Source organism: Chrysochloris asiatica, unplaced genomic scaffold (genome assembly GCF_000296735.1).
Source record: "Chrysochloris asiatica unplaced genomic scaffold, ChrAsi1.0 scaffold00129, whole genome shotgun sequence".
Classification (NCBI taxonomy): Eukaryota; Metazoa; Chordata; class Mammalia; order Afrosoricida; family Chrysochloridae; genus Chrysochloris; species Chrysochloris asiatica.
The window spans coordinates 7,986,364-8,008,420 of record NW_006408647.1 but is presented as its reverse complement, the minus strand read 5'-3'; the positions used below and the strand labels follow the sequence as shown (position 1 = coordinate 8,008,420).

The 22,057-nt window shown below is 37.0% G+C and overlaps 1 protein-coding gene across 1 annotated transcript in view; it reads right to left on the bottom strand.

Moving 5' to 3' along the window:
• The window catches only part of DKK2 (dickkopf WNT signaling pathway inhibitor 2), a 143,238-nt gene that overhangs the window by 1,847 nt on the left and 119,334 nt on the right, over nt 1-22,057 (bottom strand). The window contains exons 2-3 of the mRNA XM_006869329.1: nt 8,134-8,284; nt 5,899-6,054 (exon numbers count right to left, since the gene is read on the bottom strand). Of these exons, the coding sequence (XP_006869391.1) occupies nt 5,899-6,054; nt 8,134-8,284 (307 nt within the window). The remainder of the gene's footprint in view (nt 1-5,898; nt 6,055-8,133; nt 8,285-22,057) is intronic.

Genomic DNA, 22,057 nt, shown 5'->3' with positions numbered 1-22,057 from the left:
AAGGAAGGAAGGAAGGAAGGAAGGAAGGAAGGAAGGAAGGAAGGAAGGAAAGGGAAAGGAAAGGGAAAGGAAAGGGAAAGGAAAGGAAAGGAAAGGAAGGAAGGAAGGAAGGAAAGAAAGAAGGAAAGAAGAAAGGAAGGTAGGAAAGAAAACATGTGAAGGTACAAATGTGGTTATTTCATTAAGATTTTTAAAAGGAGTAGGTCAGAAACTAACACCCATATAACATGGTTGGCTTGATCAGTAATCTGTATAAAGTAGGAATTGACAATTTTTTAGACTTTTCAGGCCATATACTCTCTTGAAATTTCTCAGCTTTATTTTTGTTTTGCAAAAGCAGTCATAGACAATGGCTTCATGAATGGGTGTGTCTGTGTACCATTAAGAGTACCTGGGGAGTTCAAATGGTTTACAAGTTTAGCTGAAAGGTTGGAAGCGCCAGTCTACCCAGAAGCATCTTAGAAAAAACGTTTAATTATATACTTCCATAAAATCAGCCATTGAAACTCTATGGAGCATGGTTCTGGTACATATCAGCTGCCATTAGTCAGAATTAAGGTAATTGGTTTGTTGTCAAAATAAAACATTCTTTATTTTTTTTAAAAAGCAGCAGAACAGATTGGGCTCATGGGCCATAGTTTTCCAGTCCCTGGTCTGAAAAGTTATCTGTCAACCCAGATATATTTAACTACATTTAACATCTAGGCACAACTCAATAGCCATCTAACATAAGATTGCTTCTTATTTGTCATAAAAAAAATCACATGTATAGATGAATAAAAATAATTAGTAAATTTGTAACTGTACTGTAACATAAAGATTTGTGGCATCAAAGAGGTATACTAATGAAACAATAAAGGTGTGTGATTTTGTTGGAATTAGAATAAAAGAAATGGGGAAAAAGCACTTTGAATTTTAGGGAGGATAATTGAGGAGGAGTTGTTTGTCAAATTCCCATAAACACTTTTTATATGATTATTACTAGACCAGGACATAATAATAAGTCAGATATATTTATAAGATACTAGCTTTACAAGACACAACAATTTGGGGAAATTATTCTGTGTTAAAACACGCTGGAGAAATACAGTGTTAAAAAAAATTACTCATTTTTCTTCATTGCTGGACTTCTCAGAGCCTTCAGGATGTTAATATTTTTTGTAAATATTCAAAATGGAGGGATATACTACTAAAAACTCATTTGATCAAAGGACACTTTAGTTCACAGAATATCTTGAAAGAATAGTACTGTTGGCACACAAACTAAAAACTCCAAAATGTCCATGCTAATGTCAACTAAAACCATATCTCCTATCCTTTCCCCTTACTCCAACTATCTAGGAAGGAGCAGACAGACCCCTCCTCTTGCTGTGCATACTGAAACTTCTTTTTCTCATGCTTCAGTTATGCATACATTAGGAAGGAGCCAACAGCCCCCTCCTTTCACTATGCATATCAAAACTCTTTGTTCTTTAGAAAGAGGCAGGCAATCCCAGCCCCACACCTTGTGGGTTTTCTTTTCCTACTTCCTCCTTGTTCCATATACCACCCTTAACTGCCCTGACTCATGTGAAGCTTGTATAACCCATGATATGAAGACCCCAGCCCATTACCCTTGTGTGGAGAACTTCATAGTCCATCTGGCGTCCCCTTCCCTTGTCAGTAAAACATCTTTCATTTTCTTTTCTATAATATACTAATGCCTTTGGATTGGGTCCTGGTCTTTTTTTTTTTTTTTTTTTTTTTGTCTCTTGACACCTATGTACATAGAAAGTTTTTCCCTTCTGGGTCTAAACCACAAAAAGTAATCCACAGAACACACATAAGGGAGGGGAATTTCCTTGAAAAAAGATCCCATTTATCAGGCTAAATAATTTCCAGTTTATAAAATTTTACTATAAGTGATTGTTGTTGCTAAGTACTGTCAGGTCCGTTCTGACTCATAACAACTCAGTCTAAAGTTTCTGAGGAGCAGTTGATAGTTTTGAATCACCTATGCAATTATAAATGCCACAGGAGAACTCTACCCAAAAGTGATTCGCTTTATCAAATATTTTGATACCAGGAAGCACAGTTTTTGGCTAAATCTCACAATAAATCAATTATTTGGTAAATTATATGATCTGCTTCTTTAGTAAAATCAAGTTTCTGAATTGGCAAAGGTGAGAAAGAGGCACAAAAGTGAAGTGATCAAACTATATGACAACACTTTCCAATTTACTTTTTAGAATAATTTATCACTTGATATGACAAAAATGCTTGCGTAAATTCTAAATTCTGTGTAAGAATGTTGTATTTTTTATTGGATTAATTACTGTAATTTTCCTGAGATATATTTCTCTAACAATTTAAGACTTAAAGAGTCCTGGTGTAGTGCTGCAGGATAATGCACTGGAATGCAAAGTCATTTTGAGCCACAAAGTCTATAGTTCAAACCCACCAGTCACTCCTCAGGTACCCTATGCAGACTCAGTATAAGTTGGAACCAATGTGACAGCACTTAACAACAACAACAACAACAAAAAGGTCTTAAATAGTCAACTTTATTTAAGTGATGTTGAGTCATAGCAACTCTATGCACAACAGAACGAGCTCCTCAATATTGTTATGGTTAATTGCTGCTGCCATTGTGCCATCCCATCTCATTAGATGTCTTCCTCTTTCTCACTGCACTCCACTTTACCAAGAATGATGCCCTTCTCCATGGACTTTCCCTCATGATAACATATCCCAAATATTTGAGATACAATCTCACCAATCTGGCTTCTATTGAGTATTCTTCCTGTATTTCTTCCAAGACAGAGTTGTTTGTTCTTCTGACAGACCATAGTACTTTGAACATTCTTCTCCAGCACCATAACTCAAATGCATCAATTCTGCTCTGCTCTTACTTATACATTGCCCAATTTTCACATGCATATGAGGATACTGAAAATACCTTGGATTGGGCCAGGAGCACATTAGTCCTAAAACAGATAATCTTAACGCCTTACAACTTCAAAGAGGTCTTGTGGAGCAGATTAGCTGAACACAATACACCCTTTGATTTCTTAGTTGATGCTTCCTTGAGTGTTGTTTATGGTCTCAAGCAAAATGAAGTGTTTGACAACATCAATTGTTTTTTCACTTATCATAAAGTTATTCATTAGTGGTAAGCTGTTAAGTGCCTTCAAGTCAGTTCAGACTCTATCGATCACATAACAAAGCACTGTCCAATCCTGCACCAACCTCACAATTGCTGCTGCACTTGAATCCATTGTTGATGTCATTTGCCAATCCATCTCATTAGAGGTCTCCCTATTTTTCTCTGTCCCTCCACTTTACCAAACAGGATGTAGTTGTGAGGATTTTTGTGTTCTTTATGAGGTGTTATCTATACTGAAGACTGCAGTCTTTGATATTCATCAGTAAGTATTTTAAGTTTTCTTTACTTCCAGCAAGTGAGTTTGTATCATCTGCATATTGCAGGTTGCTAATGTATCTTTCTTTGACACTGATGACTTGTTCTTCTTCATACAATCCAGTTTCTCAGATTATTTGCTCAGTTTACATAGCCCTACAACACACCTTTCCTGATTTAGACCACCCAGTATCCCCTTGTTCTGTTCAAACAATTGCCTCTTGGTTTATGTACAGGTTCCTCATTAAGTGTTCTGCAATACCCATTCTTTGCAATGTTATCCATAGCTTTTCATGACCGACACAGTCAAAGTCTTTGCATTGTCAATTAAACACAGGTAAACGTCTTTTGGGTATCCTTTGCTTTCAGTCAAGATTCATCTGACAACAGTAATTATATCCTTAGTTCCATGGCCTCTCTGATTCTGGTTTGAATTTTTAGCCATTCCAATTTGATTGCTGTGTTGAAGCTGTTTTTCAATTATCTTCAGCAAAATTTTACTTTAATGTGATATTAATTATATTGCTCAATGATCTTGGGTCACAAATATGGATTTCTTCCAATTGTTTGGGAAGGTAGCTGGCTTCCAAATTTGTTGTCATAGATGATTTTGTGCCTCCAGTGCTTCATCAGTTTGTTGAAAGATGTCAATTTTGTTTCATCAATTACTACAAGTCTTCTTTCTCACAAATGCCTTCAGTGTAACTTATACCTCACCCTCAGTACTATCATTTTTTGATCATATGATATCTCTTTAAATGTATGAACATCATCCATTTCTTTTTACTAGAGTAACTCTGTGTATACCTTTCACCTCCTTTTGAAGTTTTCTACATCATTCAATATTTTGCCTATACCATCAATCAATATTTCAAATCAAGGTTTGAATTTTTTCTTCAGTTCTTGCAACTTGAGAAATCCTGAGCATGTTCTTCCTTTTTGGTTTCCTAATTCCAGGTCTTTGCACATCTCATTATAATGCTCTGTTTTGACTTCTTGAACTGCCTTTTACATTTTTCTGTTCAGCTCTCTGACTTACTCATTTCTTCCAATCACTGTAGCATCTTTATGCTAGAGTGAAAAAAAAAAAAAAAGAAAGCCTCTTCTGACATCCATGTAGGTGTATAGTTTCTTTTGTGTCTTTTTAATTACCTTTGTCTTTAAGACGTTCATGATGTCATCCCACTATTTCTCTGGTCTTCAGTCATTAGTGCCTAATGCATCTAATATGTTCTTGATATGATCTCTATCTAAATTCAGGTGGGATATATTCCAGGTCATATTGTGGCTCTTTAGGACTTGTTTTAATTTTATTCAGCTTCAGTCTAAACTCACATATGAGCAATTGATGGCCTTTACCGCCGTTTTCTACTGGTCTTGTTTTGAAGATGATGTTGAACTTTTCTACCATCTGTTCCATCTGATATAGTCAGTATAATTCTTGTGTATTCCATCTTGTGATGTTCACATTAAACATAAAAAGTTATTTGCAATAAATAAATTATTGGTCTTGCAAAATTCTATCATGCGATCGCCAGCATCATTTATAATACCAAGGCCATATTTCCAACTACTGATCCTTCCTCTTTGTTTCCAACCTTGTCGTTCCAATCATGAATAATTATCAATACATTTTGATTGCATGTTTGATCAATTTCAGACTAAAGAAGTTACTAGAATTCTTTAATTTCATCATTACTGGCTTTAGTATTTGGTGCATAAATTTGAATAATAGTGGTATTAACTGGTCTTTCTTGTAGGCATATGAATATTATCCTATCATAAACAGCATTGAATTTGAAGATAGATCTTGAAATGTTCTTTTCTATGCTGACTATGATGGCATTCCTTCAAATTTCTTATTCTTGACATAGTAAACCATATGACTGTTTGCTTCAAAATAGCCAATTTTACCTCACTAATAAGGAGCTCTGGTAATGTAGTGGTTATGAATTGGGCTGTGAACCTTAAGGTCAGCAGTTCGAAACTACCAGCTGCTCCACGGGAGAAAGATGAGGCTTTCTACTCCCGTAAAGATTTACACCCTCGGAAACCCTGTACAGGGTTGCTATGGGTCGGAACCGACTCGACGGCACTTAACAACAACAACAACAATGACTAGGATATTGATCTTTATACATTCCATTTCATTTTGACAATGTCCAGTTTTCCTAGATTCATACTTCATGCATTCCATGTTCTGATGACTAATGGATGCTTGTAGCTGTTTCTCCTCATTTTGAGTTGTGCCCCACCAGCAAATAAAGGTCCCATTCACATCATCATGGTCAATTCTATTTTGAGAAGATAGCTCTTCCTCAATCATCAAACTAGGAATTAATACACTCACTTAATATCTTGCACTTAAATACATTCCTTGTGATTTTTTCTAAAATTAATGGAATTAATTACCCACATTTTGATTTTTTTCTTCTTCTTTAAAACACAAAGGGAAAACAACAACAACAAAAATGCCATAGAGCTACAAATAGCCCTACCTTTTATGTGTGGCATCTTAGAGTGTGGTCGTCCTAGATTCTGCCACCCCAAGTCATGGTTTGAGTAATGTCCATGGTTTCGATCTCTGTGTCGAGTGCCATCCAGGGCTGGGATGTGTGGGGTTAAGATGCTCTCAGTGACTGGGATGCAGATTCCTGGAAGTAATCATGCAAGCAGTTAGATTAATTGAATTCTATAGTGTGGCACTTACCCAAGCATTCTCTTGATCTGAAGTATGAACCAATTATTTATTAATTCACACATACATCCATTCATTTATTCATTAATTTATTTGTTGAGATTGAGTATTGTGTAGCTTTATTCTGGATTTGAATCTTGGCTCTGCCAAGACCCAGTGACCTTGGGCAGAATTAGGAATAAAAACAGTCACTTACAATGGACTAATAAGAATACACATGAAGTGCTTAGAATTGTGACACAGTAAAAAGTTAAATGAATTTATAACACAACAACAACTACAAGAAAAAAAAAAAAAAAAACCTAGGAAGCACTATTCTGCTCTTACACACATGGATTCATAATAATTTAGATTCAGTTCGATGACAATTTTTTTTTTAAATGCTTATTTATAAATGATCTAACCAGAGATTTATCCTCAGGATAAATCAATGAATAATATAATATGAGTTTACACACTGGACTGCTAACCATGAGGTCAGCAGTTCAAACCGCAGCTGTCCCTGTAAACTCTGTAGAGGGTCACTATGAGTTGGAATTTGACTCGATAATACTTATCAATGACAATAGTCTACACTGCAAACATCTTTAATGATGTGAGATCCTTTTTTATTCACCTTGTGTCCAAATTATTTACAGTACGAGTATGCCAATTGGTGAGGAACAGGCATGAAAAAAATATGAGTTTGATTATTTATATGTGTGTGACTCAGTATATGTTTCTGACTATTTTCTGAGGTGAGTTAATGTTTTCATTATAGTTTTGTCTGTGATCTGTCATTGTGTTCTTTAATGCTGAAATATCTGCCTAAAATCCATTGGAACTTAGTGGAGCCATGCTTATGCAAAGACTGAGAAACAGCATCCTATGTTTGTTTTGGGAGGAGTTGGCTAACACGTAAGGTAAGTGTGCCTTATAAAGAAGAGGTCTGGAATTTAAGAACCAAGATATGAAACTGGGGGTTGTTATTATGTGCCAGGTAGTCGGTTTTAACCTACCTAGGATTTCTGAGGCTTCTTATGGCTCACAGTTCATTGCTTATCCTACAGAGCTGCTGCACTTAAGGCACTCACAATTTCATTCCCAAATCACAACAGATTCTTTGGTTCTTAGTTGTTAAGTGCTGTCGAGTCAGGTCCAACTCACAGCAACCCTGTATAGGGTTTTCAAAGTGTGGCTGGTGAGGTTGAGCAATCTTCCTTGCAGTTCAAATCAACTTTGTGATCCAGGACTTATCCTACAGCATCAGTATTTGCGTTTTGTTAATGTTTTTACTGGAGTGCAAAACATTTATTTGTATGCAACACTTCAGCACAGCAACACTATGTTGCTGTTGTTGTGTGTCTTTAAGTCAATTCTGATTCACAGTGATCCCATAGACCTTTGTCTCCTAGAGTATCATCTATGCTGTAATCTTCATGAGAGCAGATTGCTAGGTCTTTTTTTGTGTGGAATGACTGGTGGGTTCTAACTGCCAACACTTTAGTTAGTAGCCAAGTACTGAATCATTAAATTACTAGGATTGTAAAATATAAAAAGTGATCAAATCTCTTGACAATTAAGCATTTGGGGGTAATCCAGGTATATTTACATGTGCCTAAACCATAAACCAAACCCTCCCAGTTTTAAAAGGTTTCTTATAATGTAAGGGTCTGACTAATGAGAAGTTAACTTAACTTGCAATACAGGCCTATATGAAAAGGTTTACTGGTAGATTTTCAGTCAGTGCAACTCATGCACAGCTACCACACAACACTCAAAGGAACATTGCCTTTTGCTGTGATGCTAAACAGGTGTCAGTGGAGCTTCCAGACCAACACAGGCTAGGAAGAAAAGTCTAGATATCTACTTCAAGGAAAAAAAAAAAAAAAAAAAAAAGCAATGAAAATCCTATTATCCTATCATTGGATGGCACTGGATTATGTAATATTTTGTTTTTTTGTGCTTAGGGTCACTATAAGTTAGGGGCCAACTCAGCAGCAGCTAATAACAATATTATAAAGGAGGCCCATGAATATGTAGGGAGATCATTTACCATTATTGCAGCGGGTGCTAGGGCAACACATGCCATCTCTGTGGCAGCGCTTCTTTTTCCTCCGACACACCATGCAAGCTGAGGATCCTTGGTGGGGACTGTGGCAATATCGCCCAACTTCACATTCCTTATCACTGCTACAAGGGTAGGCCTGTGGTAAAATGGAATGACAACATAGAAAGCAAAGTTGATTGGATTATGTAACACTTATGAAAAGTTACTGTAAGAGATCACAATAATAAAGATAACACAACATGTCCTTGCTAAAGGGAAATATACCAGTGTATTCTGCATAGCTCCTGCATAGTGATATTTAGTGAGGAACTTTATAAATACTGATTGTTGATGGTGACAAAGATAAAGAAAAACTTGACAAAGATAAAGAAAAACAAAAATTGAAAAAAATTTCAGTGACAAATTTTGGGGTTCGGATCTAAAATCTGTATGGATTGTTGTTATTAAGTTCCCACAGTTACCCAATATAGGGTTTCCAAGGAGCAGCTGGTGAGCTTGAACCACTGACCTTGCAGTTCAAATGACTTTGCAGTCTGACACATTAGCCCACAGTGCCACATGATGACTCCCTGTATAGATTGTTGTTGTTGTTAGGTGCCATCGATTTGGTACCAACCCACAGCAACCTTATGCACAGCAGAACGAAACACTGCCTGATCCTGGGCCAACCTCACTACGATTGCCATGCTTGAGTCCATTGATGCTGCCACTTGGCTAATCCATCTCGTTGGTGATCTTCCTCTTTTTCTCTGATCTTCCACCCTACCAAACATCATATCCTTCTCCAGTGACTGGTCCCTCCTGACAATATGTCCAAAGTATGAGAGACAAAGTTTGGCCATCTTGGCCTCCAAGGAGCACTCTGACTGCACTTCTTCCAAAATGGATCTATTGGTTCTTTTGGCAACCCATGGCACTTTCAATATTCTCCTCCAACACCATAACTTAAAAGCATCAATTCTTCTATGATCTTCCTTATTCACTGCCCAGCTTTCACATGCATATTGAAAATACCATGGCTTGGGTCAGGTGCACCTTAGTTATCAATATCTCTGGTAGAGGGTTGAGTTGAGCTGCTAAACACATGATCAATGGTTTGAATCTATCAGCTACTCTATGGGAGAAAGGTGAGGATTTTCTGCTTCTGTAAAGATGTAGTCTCAGAAACCCTACAAAGGATCACTATGAGTCAGAACTGACTTGAGAGAACACAGCCACCAACAACCACTAACAATTTCAGGTGCAAATGTATAGTGATCTTTGCCACACTGCTTTTCATATACTAAATGAGGAGGAATCACCAACTTTCCTTCATAGTCTTGTCCCCTAACCATCATGGATATGATGGGACAGGGTCATCTCAATGGCAGCTAAGAAGAGTTGTTAGCGAGCTGCCATAAACACAGAAAGAACATTTGTTCATGTACTTCTCTACCAAATTGTATGCTCTGAAGGCTACTTCAGCAGTGTCATAGATTATATAAAAAATAAAAGCATACCCTAATTATGCATTCATTGCCTCATGGAAGTTTTTGGAGCATTTAAAATATTTTTGTTTTCACACTAAGAGTTGAGAAACTAAAATGTCACACCATATATCAAATTTAGTCATAATTTCAAGCACTTTGAAAGCAATACTTCTTTGCAAGCCTTTTTTTTTTTTCCTAATTGATTTTTATAGTAATATGTATACTTTAAACTGAAAGATAAAAAAAAATTAAAAGATGATATGCAATAATTTTAAAATAAGCATAAATGATGTAATTATGAGATGCAATTTCTGTGACTCAAATAATTAGTGTAAATCAAATGCTATATTTATAAGATTGTTGTTGCTAACTAAGTGTTGTTGAGTTGGTTCTGAAGGACTGATAATTAAACTCTGTGTGCATAGTTTTTCCTCTGTCTTTCTCTCTCTCCCGCACTCTCACTCTCATTGTATTTCTTTCTCTTCAGGTCCCTCTACTACATATATGGGCACATCCAGTGCCCATGCTTTTCATTTAGATATGATGATTTTCAGTTAAAAAGAAAAAATAAATATGAAGCTGATGCCTGAAAACTTTCTGTGTTGCTCTATGGGGATAAAACATATCTGTAGCATCATTACATTTTACAGTTGTTATTGTTAAATGCCATCGATTTAGTTTGAATTTATAGTGACCCCACATAGGGTTTCTGAGGAGTCACTGGTAGTTTTGAACTTTCAACCTTGTGGTTAACAGTCCAATGCTTATTCACAGAGCCATGCCAGGATGCCTTATAATTTACTACTTATCCTTAAAATAGTTCATTGAAAATAGGCTAACTTTAGTCTTAACTGCTTTTGAATAAATACACAGTGGTAATGTTTGAAGCATAATTTATAAGTGGAATAAGATAAGGTTAGAAAATGCAGTTGCATATTCTGTAACTCCATCATTAGGGTTCAGCGAATTCAAATGAGATTGAATCAGGCCATTTTTCAAGAATCCAAGACTGATGAAAACAAAACAAATGTTATTTCCCGCCTTACCACATTCTGTGCCCTCAAGCATTTTATCCCCTTCATTTTTAAACTCATTAATTTTAATTGGAATACAATTCACATGCTTCTGATTCATTTACGTTTATTCCATCAAATTGTTTTGCAAGAAATATTTGATGTTTTATAAAGTCTTACAAGTTTCTTTACTTTCTTAAAAATAGGACATGATTTTTCAATGGAAATAAACATGTGACACCTAAAGCATCATGTGCCATTAATAGTTCAAAGAATAAACAAGTATTCAAGGGATTCTGCATAAAAATTATTGCACAGTGTAGAAAGCAAGTTGTTTGCTAAAAGCAGCAGTTCATTTATGCAGACTATTATGGGAGATGTTTTATTGTGATTGTTAAGGTTTTGTGTCAACGTGGCTAGGACAGGATTCTCAGTGGTTTAGAAGTTCAGATGTAGCGCTCACCTGTATGATGAGATCTAAAATAAAATAATTACTTGCATGATGTGATGTGAAGTGATGAGCTATGATCTGATGTAATATCCAATGTGCTATAAATCCCCACTTCTATGATTCTAATAGGAATACACAGGGGGAAAAATTGACCTTGAGATAGAAAATCAAAAGGGGAGAACATACTCAGCATTTTTCAAGCTGAAAAATATGAAGAAAAAAAATAAATCAAACTTTGACATTAAATATTGAAGGATTCCATGGAAAAATATTGAATGGTGTAGAAAGTATCAAAAGAAGAGGGAGGAATACACAAAAAAGTCTCTATACCAAAAAAGAAATGGTCACCTTGAAGCTGCAATGAAGGCATTGGTGAAAAACATGCTTCAAGGAATTGGCAAAATACAAATTGAATTCTTTCAACAAATAGATGCAACACTGGAGGTACTCACTTATCTATGCCAAGAAATTTAAAAGACAGCTACTTGACCAAGTGTTTGGAGCAGATTCATATTTGATATTTGTGCCCATTCCAAAGAGAGGTGACCCAAAAGAATGCAGAAATCATAAAACAATATCACATGCAAGTTAGATTTTGCTGAAGAAAATTAAAAAAAAAAATAGTTACAACTGTAAATCAACAGAGAACTGCCAGAATTATATACCAGATCCAGAAAAGAACATGGAATGAGAAATATCACTGCTGACATCAGCTGGCTCTTGGCTGAAAACAGAGAATGCCAGAAATATGTTTATTTGTGCTTTATTGAATATGCAGAGGCTTTGACTATGTGTGTGTGTATCATTACAAATTATGGATAACATTATGAATATTGGATATTCCAGAGCATTTAACCTGTGCATAAACCAATAGGCAATTGTTAGGACAGTATAATGGGAGACTGAATGATTTAACATCAGGAAAGGTGTGGGTGAGGATTGTATCTTTTCACCATACTTATTCAATCTATATTCTGAACAACAACAACAACAACAACAAAAAATCATGAAGCTGGATTATTTGGAGAAGATCATGGAATCTCTAATGGAGTAAGATTGCTTAACAACCTGTGATATGCAAATGATACAACCTTAGTTGCTGGAAGGGAAGAGGACTTAAAATACTGATGAATATCATGAACGTCAGCCTTTAACATAGATTGCTTCTTAATGTAAAGAAAACAAAATCCTCATAATTCAATCACTAAATAACATGGAGAAAACTAGTGATTTTGTCAAAGACTTCATTTTGCTTTGATCAATATTTAACACTCCTGGAAGCAGCAGTCAAGAAATCAGACAACGCATTGCATCAGGTAAATCTGTTCCACAAGACCTTTCTAAAGTGGTTAAAAGCAAAGATCTCAATTTGAGGACTAAGGTGCACCTGACTCAAGCCATAGTATTTTCAATAGCCTCATATGCATGTGAAAGTTGGACAATGAATAAGGAAGACTGTAGATGAATCAGTGTATTTGAATTATGAGTCTGGAGAAGATTATTAAAAGAACCATGAACTGTCGGAAGAACAAACAAATCTTCAAAGGAGTACAGCCAAATGCTCCTTAGAAGTTAGGGTGGACAGACTTCAACTTTCATACCTTAGACATTTTATCAGGGGGAACCAGTCCCTGGAGAAGGATGCCACACTTGGTAAAGTGGAGGGTGAGCAAATAAAGGGGAAAACCCCCAATGAGATAGAGTGATACAGTGGCAATAGCAATGAGCTCAAACATAACAACAATTATGAGAATGGCACAGAACCAGACAGTAATTCATTCTGTTGTGTCATTTGGAACCAACTAAAAAGCACCTAAAAAAATTAATTATGTTAATGAAGTTGGACTCAATCTACAGGATTTACAGGATTAGGGTTTGAGAAACTCTTTTTTGAAATACAAAAGGAGAGAGAAATGAGTTGAAAAAGAGGGACCTACTAATACCAGTAGTCCTGGTGTGGCACTGTAGATTAATGCGCTGGACTGAACAGTTGGTTTGAACTGCAAGGCTGAGTGTTCAAGTTCACCAGCTGCTCCTTGGAAACCTTATACAGGGTCGTTATGGGTAGGAACTGACTCAACAGCACTTAACAACAAAAAACTAACACCAAGAAAGAAGATTCAGGGTAGCAGTGAATCCTCTGGACTTGGCGTCTCAGCACTGTGAAGCTCCTGCTGGTGGTGGTGGTGTGCCATGGAGTCGGTTCCAGGAGCAGAAAGCCTCATCTTTCTCCTATGGAACAGCTGATAGTTTCGAACTGTTGACATTCTGATTAGCAGCCCAACTTGTAACCACTACGTTACCAGAGCTCTTTCTGAAGCTCCTAGGTCCAGGATAATATTGATACTAAGGCACATGGTAATCTCCCAGGAATGCTGGGTCTATAGGTGTTGAATTCAGGCTTACAGCCTTCTAAACTGTGAGAGAATAAATATATGTTTGTTAAAGTCATCCACTTGTGGTATTTCTGTTATAGAAGAACTAGATAACTAAGACAATTACTGTATTTCCATTTTCATATGATGGGAAATGGAAAATTACTTGAATGGGACCACAATAAAAATCACACATTTGATTTTTTAAAGAGGAAAGCTAAATTCACTTGAGCCTGAGAATATATGATGGTTCAAACTCACCCCAAAAATTTTAAAGTAAAGACTGGTATTCTGTTTTCTTCTAAAGGTCACATCCTTGAAAACCCTATGGAGCTTTGTTTTACTCTATAACATATTAAGTCATCATGAGTTAGAACTTATTAGAGGGCAACTTTGTGTTTGTTCTTGATATATACCATTGATTTGGTTCCAATGCATAGCAACCCTAAATAGGGTTTCCAAGGAGTGACTGGTGGGTTTGAATCACAACCTTGCAGTAAGGACTCTAGTATTTACTCTACAGTGCCACAATTTACAAGTTTAATTGTGTTCCATTATAATTTTAACTAACTTGAAGTAGAAATGATAAAGACAGAGAAATAATGCATCTAAGATAAAAGAATTGGAGAATATGGAGATGTAAACTTTAGAGTTGGAATGGATATCAACCCAAACAGTTTTCTCTTGACTGATAATTTAAAGGTTTGTGGCTTTAATCCGTTCTATGATACCACAAAATAAACCGTCAGGAGATCCTACATTAAGCACAACCAAGAAAAACCCTATAGAGCAGTTTTACTCTCTAACATATGGGGTCACCAGGGATCAGAGTTAACTAGTGACAACTAATAGCTTCAAAAATGAATAGGATAAAAAAAAGGAGGAATTATTTGAAGATTAAAACAAAAAGTTTATCATTGAAATATTATATTATAGAGCTCATATTAATTATGCAACTGATGACTTTAATGTGCAATATTTACATATGAATAAATTCAAGAAGGAATTAAATAATGTGATTGAAAGCAGGTTTCAGGGAAAGCAAGTGATATTTAGTTACATGCCTTACCTTCTGAAATCAATATCCCCAGCACAGTTTTATTCAGCTGTAAAATTTCTCTTAGCATACTGTTAGCAAGAAAATATAAAACATAAGGAAATCTGAATATGACCCATTAATAATAATCTTCATGTTATCAGCCTAATGCATTATTGTTTGATGAAAAGTTTTCAAATAAGACATTTTCAACTTAAGATTGAGCATTCTGTAGTTCTCTCATGGAGAGTTTCCTATATTAACTACTTGAATGCATCTGGTAAATGTTATCACACTAAGCAAAAGAAAGTGAGCAAGAGAAGTAGACATGACTCAGAAGTGTTGTGGAGCACCTTGATGAAGTAATGCTAATACCAATGAGCAGATGGCTGAAAAGATTCATACACCCTAACCAAAGTGCCATTCAGAAATTTGCATATGGAAAAATCTTTAGTTTTCATTTACTTTGACCCTCAAAGGCTGTTGTTCTTAGGTTCCTTCAAGTTGGTCCTGACTCTCATAGCGACCCTATGCATAACTGAATGAAACATGACCTGGCCCTGCACCACCCTGACAATTGTTGTTACACTTGAGTCTATTGCTGCTGTCACTGTGCCAATCCACTTCACTAGGGGGTCTTCCTCTTTTTCACTGACCCTCCACTTCACCAACCATGGTGTCCTTATCCAGGGACTGGTCCCTCCTGATGTCCACAGTATGAGAAACAAAGTCTTACCATCCTGGTTTCTAAGGAGCATTCTTGCTATACTTCCTCCAAGACAGATATGTTGTTTTTTCCAGAAGTCCAGGTTACTGTTAATATTCTTCTCCAACACAGTAACTTAAATGTATCAATTCTTCTAAGATCTTCTTTATTCACTGTCCAACTTTCCCATGCATATGAGGCTATTGAAAATACCATAGTTCAGTCAGGTCCTCAAACTGACATCTTTGCTCTTGAATACTTTAAAGAAGTCTTGTGTAACAGATAGGCCTAATGCAATATGTTGCTTGATTTTTTGACTGCTGCTTCAATTATCGTTGATAGTGGATACAAGTAAAATGAAGTCTTTAACAAATTTATTAATTTCTCTATGTATCAGGATGTTATATATTGGTCCAGTTATGAGATTTTTTGTTTTCTGTACATTGAGGTGCAACCCATACTGAAGACTGTGGCTTCTGATTTTCATTAAGTATTCTAAGTCACCTTCTGTTTTAGCAGGCAAATTTTTATTGTCTGAATATAGTAGGTTATTAGTGACTCTTCCTCTGATCCTGATGCCACATTCTTCTTCATATAATCCATATTCCCAAATTATTTGTTCAGCATACAGATTGAATAGGTATGGTGAAAAAATATAACCATTCCATACACATTTTCTGATTTAAAAACCTTCAGTATCCTTTTGTTCTTTTGGAATGGCTGCCCTTGGTCTATGTACAGGTTTGTCATGAGCACAATTAAGTGTTCTGGAATACCCATTCTTCACAAGATTATCCATAGCTTATAATGATTCACACAGTCTCAGTAAAGCACATATGAACATATTTCTGGTATTCTCTGCTTTCAGCCATGATCCTTCTGACCTCAACAGTGATATCCCTCTTTCCACATCATTATCTGAATCCAGCTTGAACATCTGGCAGTTTCCTGTCGATTTACTATTGCACCAATTTCTGAATCATCTTAAGCAAAATTTTACTTACATGTGATATTATTGATATTGTTCGATGATTTCTGCATTCTGTTGGGTCAACTGTCTTTTGAATGAGCACAAATATGGATCTCTTCCAATCATTTGGCCAGGCATCTGTTCTAAGGTTCTTGACAAAGATGAGTGAGTGCTTCCAGTGCTCCATCAGTTTGTTGAAAGAGTTCAATCTGTATTATATCAATTCCCAGAGTTTTATTGTTTTCCAATGCCTTCAGTGCTCCTTGGATTTCTACCTTCTGTACCATCGACTCATGATCATATGCTACCTCTTGAAATGGTTGAACAGTGATCAGCTATTTTGGATTAAGTGACTCTGTATTCCTTCCATCTTTTGATACTTTATGCATCGTTCAATATTTTTTCCATTGTTACCGTTGTTAAGGGCCATTGAGTTGGTCCCATATCATAGCTATCTTGTATAGGGTTTTTTAGGAGTAGCTGGTGGGTTTAAACAATGACTTTGTGGTTAACTATCCAGTTCTCATACTACAGCACCACACCAGGAGTCCACTTTGCCCATAGAACCCTTCAATATTTCAACACGAGGCTAGAATTTTTTTTTAATTTTTTTTTTTTACTTTTTTCAGCATGAGAAATATTAAGCATATTCTTATCTTCTGGTTTTCTAACTAAAGGTTTTTTCAAATTTCATCATAGTACTTAACTTTGTCTTCTCAAGCTGCCCTTTGAAATTTTCTGTCCAGCTCTATTCCCTCAGCATTTCTTCCATTTGTTTTAGCATCTCTAATCTGGAGAGCAAGCTTCAGAGACAACCATTTTGGTCTTTTCTGAAATTATATTATGTAAGAATCCTGGGATGCTCAACTTTGTGGAAAACCACTTATTACTCAGCCTCAGTCACAATCAGGAGAAGGGGTCCTTGGGAAATACCTAATAATAGCAAGGAGCTCTGGTAGCATAGTGGTTATGAATCGGGCTGCAAACCTTAAGATCAGCAATTCGAATCTACCAGCAGTTCCATGGGAGAAAGATGAGGCTTTCAGCTCCCGTAAAGATTTACAGCCTCTGAAACCCTGTACAGGGTCACTATGAGTCAGAACTGACTCCACAGCACATAACAAAAGCAATAATAGCAGCAATAGATTCAAGCATAATAATTAGGAGGATGATACAGGATCAGGCAGTGTTTCATTCTATTGTGCATATGGTCACTATGAGTTGGAGCTGACCTATCAACAACAATAGTAGCCTTGGAGTCCTGGTATGGCACTACAGGACAAGCACTGGACTGCTAACTACAAGGTCAGCAATTCAAACCCACCAGCAACTCTTTGAAAGCTCTATACAGGATTGCTATATATATAGCTTCACAGCATCTATACAGCACCAACTCAATGGAACTTAATAGCAACAACAATAATTGCAGAGGAGCCCTGGAAGTGCAGTGGTTGAAGTGTTCACCTGCTAACCATAAAGTTAATGGTTGGAACTCACCAGTTGCTTTGCAAGAAAAAGATGTGGCAGTCTGCTTCCATAAAGATTCACAGCCTTTGAAACTCTCTGAGGCAGTTCTATTCTGTCTATAGGCCACTATAAATTGAAGTCAGCTTGATAACAGTAGATTATTGGTTAAAAATTACAGATGATTGACCGTGAATTACAAATTTATGAGAGCTGTCAATGATCAAACCAAAAACAAACCACCCAAAATTTGTTCAACCCCTTTACTGACCTAAAAATAGAATGGTTTCCACAAATAGCAATGCTAGCTATCGTTACCACCAAAACATGAACTGAAAACCAAAATGAACACATTGAACCCAGCTTGAAAATAAAGTCGATCAGAAATGAGAATTTCATTTTAGTTTAAATAACTTTTAAGCCTATTTCCTCTGTGTTAATTTAAATCATTACTTAAAATATTAGCAATGAAGTCAAGCAACTGCTACAAAAACGAAAGTTTTTTAAAACTTAAGTAATGTGTTCTAAATAGCACAGAAATTATAGATTCTGAGCTATGCTCTGAATCTCTGGCCTCAGTGTAAGATGTCAAAATTGAAAATATTTCATAGTGAATCTAATGCACAGCAAGATAATATAATTGAATGATAACCTATGTGATGAATTTAAATATTAGAAAAATAAAATTGAATAGTTCTAGAAGTCTCCAAATAGAAGCATGTTCTGCTGCAGCTGTTAAAAAGAGAGAATATTGGTGGAAAACACTGACAAGTTTACAAACAGTGTTTCCTCATTCTGTTTCTTGACAAAAGTTTTATGTCTGCTTAAACTCAATATAAATCAGAGTTATAAGCAAAATCCCATAACATAGCCAATAAAATTTAATAATGTCCTAGTGAACAAAGTAAAATAAAATGTAGTTACTGCATCGTATTTAAGCTAATTGATCCCTTTTTATTTTTTGCTTTTAAATTACTCTCTTAACTACACAGGGAGAAAAGGCCTATTAACTCAAGATTTACATTTAGGGTTGAATTCTCTTATTTTTCAATTACTGCTCATCACATTGAGCATGCAAATCATCAAATGCAACAATGAAGTAATCAGATCCCTCAAAATAATGAAATGAGAAAAAGCATTGCAGGTATCTCAGCAGCACAGACTGTTCAATAACTCAGACCAGCACTAAATCCTGAATTCTCTGAGTTTTCAAAATAATGACATTGTTCCTGCTTAATGATGGGAAGAAGAGAAAGATCACAAAGTGCTCATGTGGGATGGCCACCCATCCGGATTTTTGCAAGACCGTCCTAGTTTTGTTGTTGTTGTTTTAATCGGGACAATCCCTTGTCCCCGCAAGCACTGTTTGTAACAATCTCGGAAGTTTTCTGGAGCCAGAAAAGCGTCATCAACTGGGCAGGCAGAAGAAAGCCTGCAGGGGACAACCCAGCTGTGGGAATGAAAAACATTTGGGGTAAGTGGTTAGATGGAGGTAGCAGCAAAGGGCTGGGAACTGGATTGTATCAGGGTCTCAAAGAGAGTAGTTTCATCTGGGAAACCAGATCAGTCTGGCTGCTCTAAGATCCTTAGAGAAAAGATTAATTTCCCCAGACATGACATTGCACATGATAGAGCTATATTTCCATGAAAACGCAAGAAAAGCTGCCCTTTACAGTGGTCATTTCAAATAAAACAGTAAAATTGCAACTGCTGAAGGTGTGGGAACATATAACTCAATTTGGCTGGTGTGCAGTTGCATATAGTGTGCCAAATGATGTGCAATCAGATCTTTTTTCCATTGTCCACAATGACCTTTGAGGCTTAGGGGTGCATCTTTGAGGATTTGTGAACATAAAATCATGAGGATTGAGCTGTATTAAATTGCAGGGGAAAAGTTCAGAGATTTCATGATGTTCTGAATGTATAGCAGCACCAACTATCATCCAAACACTTTAACACTAGTCTTGTTATTAAGTACTGCTTTAGATGGATTGGCCAGGTGGCAGCATCGATGGACTCAAACGTGTCAACAATAGTGAGGTTGGCCCAGGATCAGGCAGTGTTTTGTTCTGCTGTGCATAGGGTCGCTATGAGTCGGTACTGACTCAATGGCACCTAACAACCTAACGGTAGGTTCCAACTCACGGTGACCCTTATAGGATTCCCAAGGAGCAGCCAGTGGGTTTGAACTGCCACCTTGTGGTTCAAGTCCAGTGCTGATCCTACAGTGTCACACCAGAAGTCCAGCACTAGTTTGTTGTTGTTAGGTGCTGTCAAGTTGGTTTTGACTCATAGTGACCCTATATAGGGTTTCCAAGGAGCAGCTAGTAGGTTTGACCTGCAGAACTTTGAGTTCAAACCGACCTTGTAGTCCAGTGCTTGTCCTACAGGACTTTAGTCTAGTGATCCACAAAAGTTTTGCTTGTGTTGATGCTGGTAGTTTTGTATCTTGGAGTTGGTCCCAATTCATAGCAACCTTGTATAGGATTTCCAAGAGTCCTGTTATGGCACTTCAGGATAATGTACCAGCCTTAAAGGTTTGTTTGAATCACAGGGTTGGTGGTTCAAACTTAACCAGCCTTTCCTCAGAAACCCTATACAGAGTCTCTATGAAATGGGACCGGATCGATGACACTTAACAAAAATCTTTATGAGAGCAGAAAGCCTCATCTTTTTCCCACAGAGTGACAGGTAGATTTAAACTTCTGACCTTGCAGTTAGCAACCCAATCTATAGCCCACTACGTAACCAGAGCTCCTTAGCCCTAAAGTAATTTTGGACGATATACATCCTCTCACATATTTGAGTTTAAAATTTTCCTCATAAGTTTGTTTTATTAACACATGATATGCAATATCAAATGTTCTATAAGAATTGTTTATAGAAACTTGGCACCGTTCAATAAAATAGCTCTTACTCTCTTACTTGCATACTGTTTCTGAAATAAATCACAACATATTTATCAATAGTTTTTTTGTTTTGTTTTGTTTTGTTTTAATCTCTGAAAAAAAAAAAGACAGTTTTGGAACACACTCAATAACATTTGAAAATGTATTTGTTGATTAAGTGCCCTTGAGTCAGTTCCCACTTATAGGGTTTCAGAGGTTGTGAATGTTTGCAGCAGCAGAGAGCCTCATCTTTCTTTAGTTGAGTGGCTGGTGGGCTCTAACTGCTAAAGCTGTGGTTCACAATCCAGTGCTTATACTTCAGAGCCACTATCTCCCTTTGACATGATTATTGTTAAATGCTGCCCAGTCAATTCCACTAATGGCGACCCTGTACTGCTCTGTAGGATCAGCACTCGACCTTAAGGTCGGTTTGAACAGCAAGGAGCCCGGTTCAAACTCACCAGCCTCTCCTCAGAAGCTGTTGTTGTTAAATGCCGTCGAGTCGGTTCCGACCCATACCGATCCTGTATAGGGTTTCCGAGCAGCTGGTGAGCTTGAACTTCGGGCCTTGAGGTTCAAACTAGCTTTGCAATCTGGCGCATTAACCCGCAGTGTCACACGAGGACTCCAGAAATCCTATAAAGGGTCGCCATGTGTCAAAACCAACTGAACAGCACTTAACAACAACAACAATAGGCGTTCTGGTGTGGTTATGTATAATAAGCTCTTGACCTCAAGGTAGGCTTTAACTGCAAATCGACAGTTTAAACTCACCAGCCGTTCCTTGGAAACCCTATACAAGGTGGCTCTGAGCCAGAATCAACTCCATGCACTTAACAACAGCAGTAGGGTTTCCAAAGAGTGATTGGTGGGTTTAAACCACCGGCCTTTTTGTTAACCGTCTAGTGACAATCTGCATCTATAAAGATTGTTGCTAAGTACCGTTGAGTCGGTTCCAATCCATAGCAACCCTGCATAGGGTTTCTGAGGAGCAGCTGGTGAGCTTGAACTGCCGACCTTATAGGTCAAACGGCTTTTCAGTCTGGTGAATTAACCCACAGCGCCACACCAGAACTCCTCTATAAGAAGATTTGGTTAGCTGGTTTTGTGCCGTGGAGTCTGTTCTACTCATAATGACCCTGTATGGGGTTTCCGAGGCTGTAAATCTTTACAGAAGCATAAAGCCTCACTTTTCTCCCAAGGAACAGCTAGTAGTTTCAAACTGCCTAATTCATAACCACTAAGCTACCAGAGATCCTTTGTTGATAAGAATAAGTTGTTGATAAGTACCGTGGAGTCAGTTCCAACTCATAGGGAGCATAGGGTTTCCAAGGCTGTAAATCTTTAAGGGAGCAGAGAGCCTCATCTTTCTCCTGCGAATGGCTGGTAGTTTTCAACTGCCGACCTTTAGGTTAGCAGCCCTATTCGTAACAACTACGCTACCAGGCCTCCTTTACAACCTCGGAAATGCTATGAGGCAGTTTTACTCAGTTCTATGAGTTGGAATTGACTCCATGTTAGGGAATTTGATTTATAT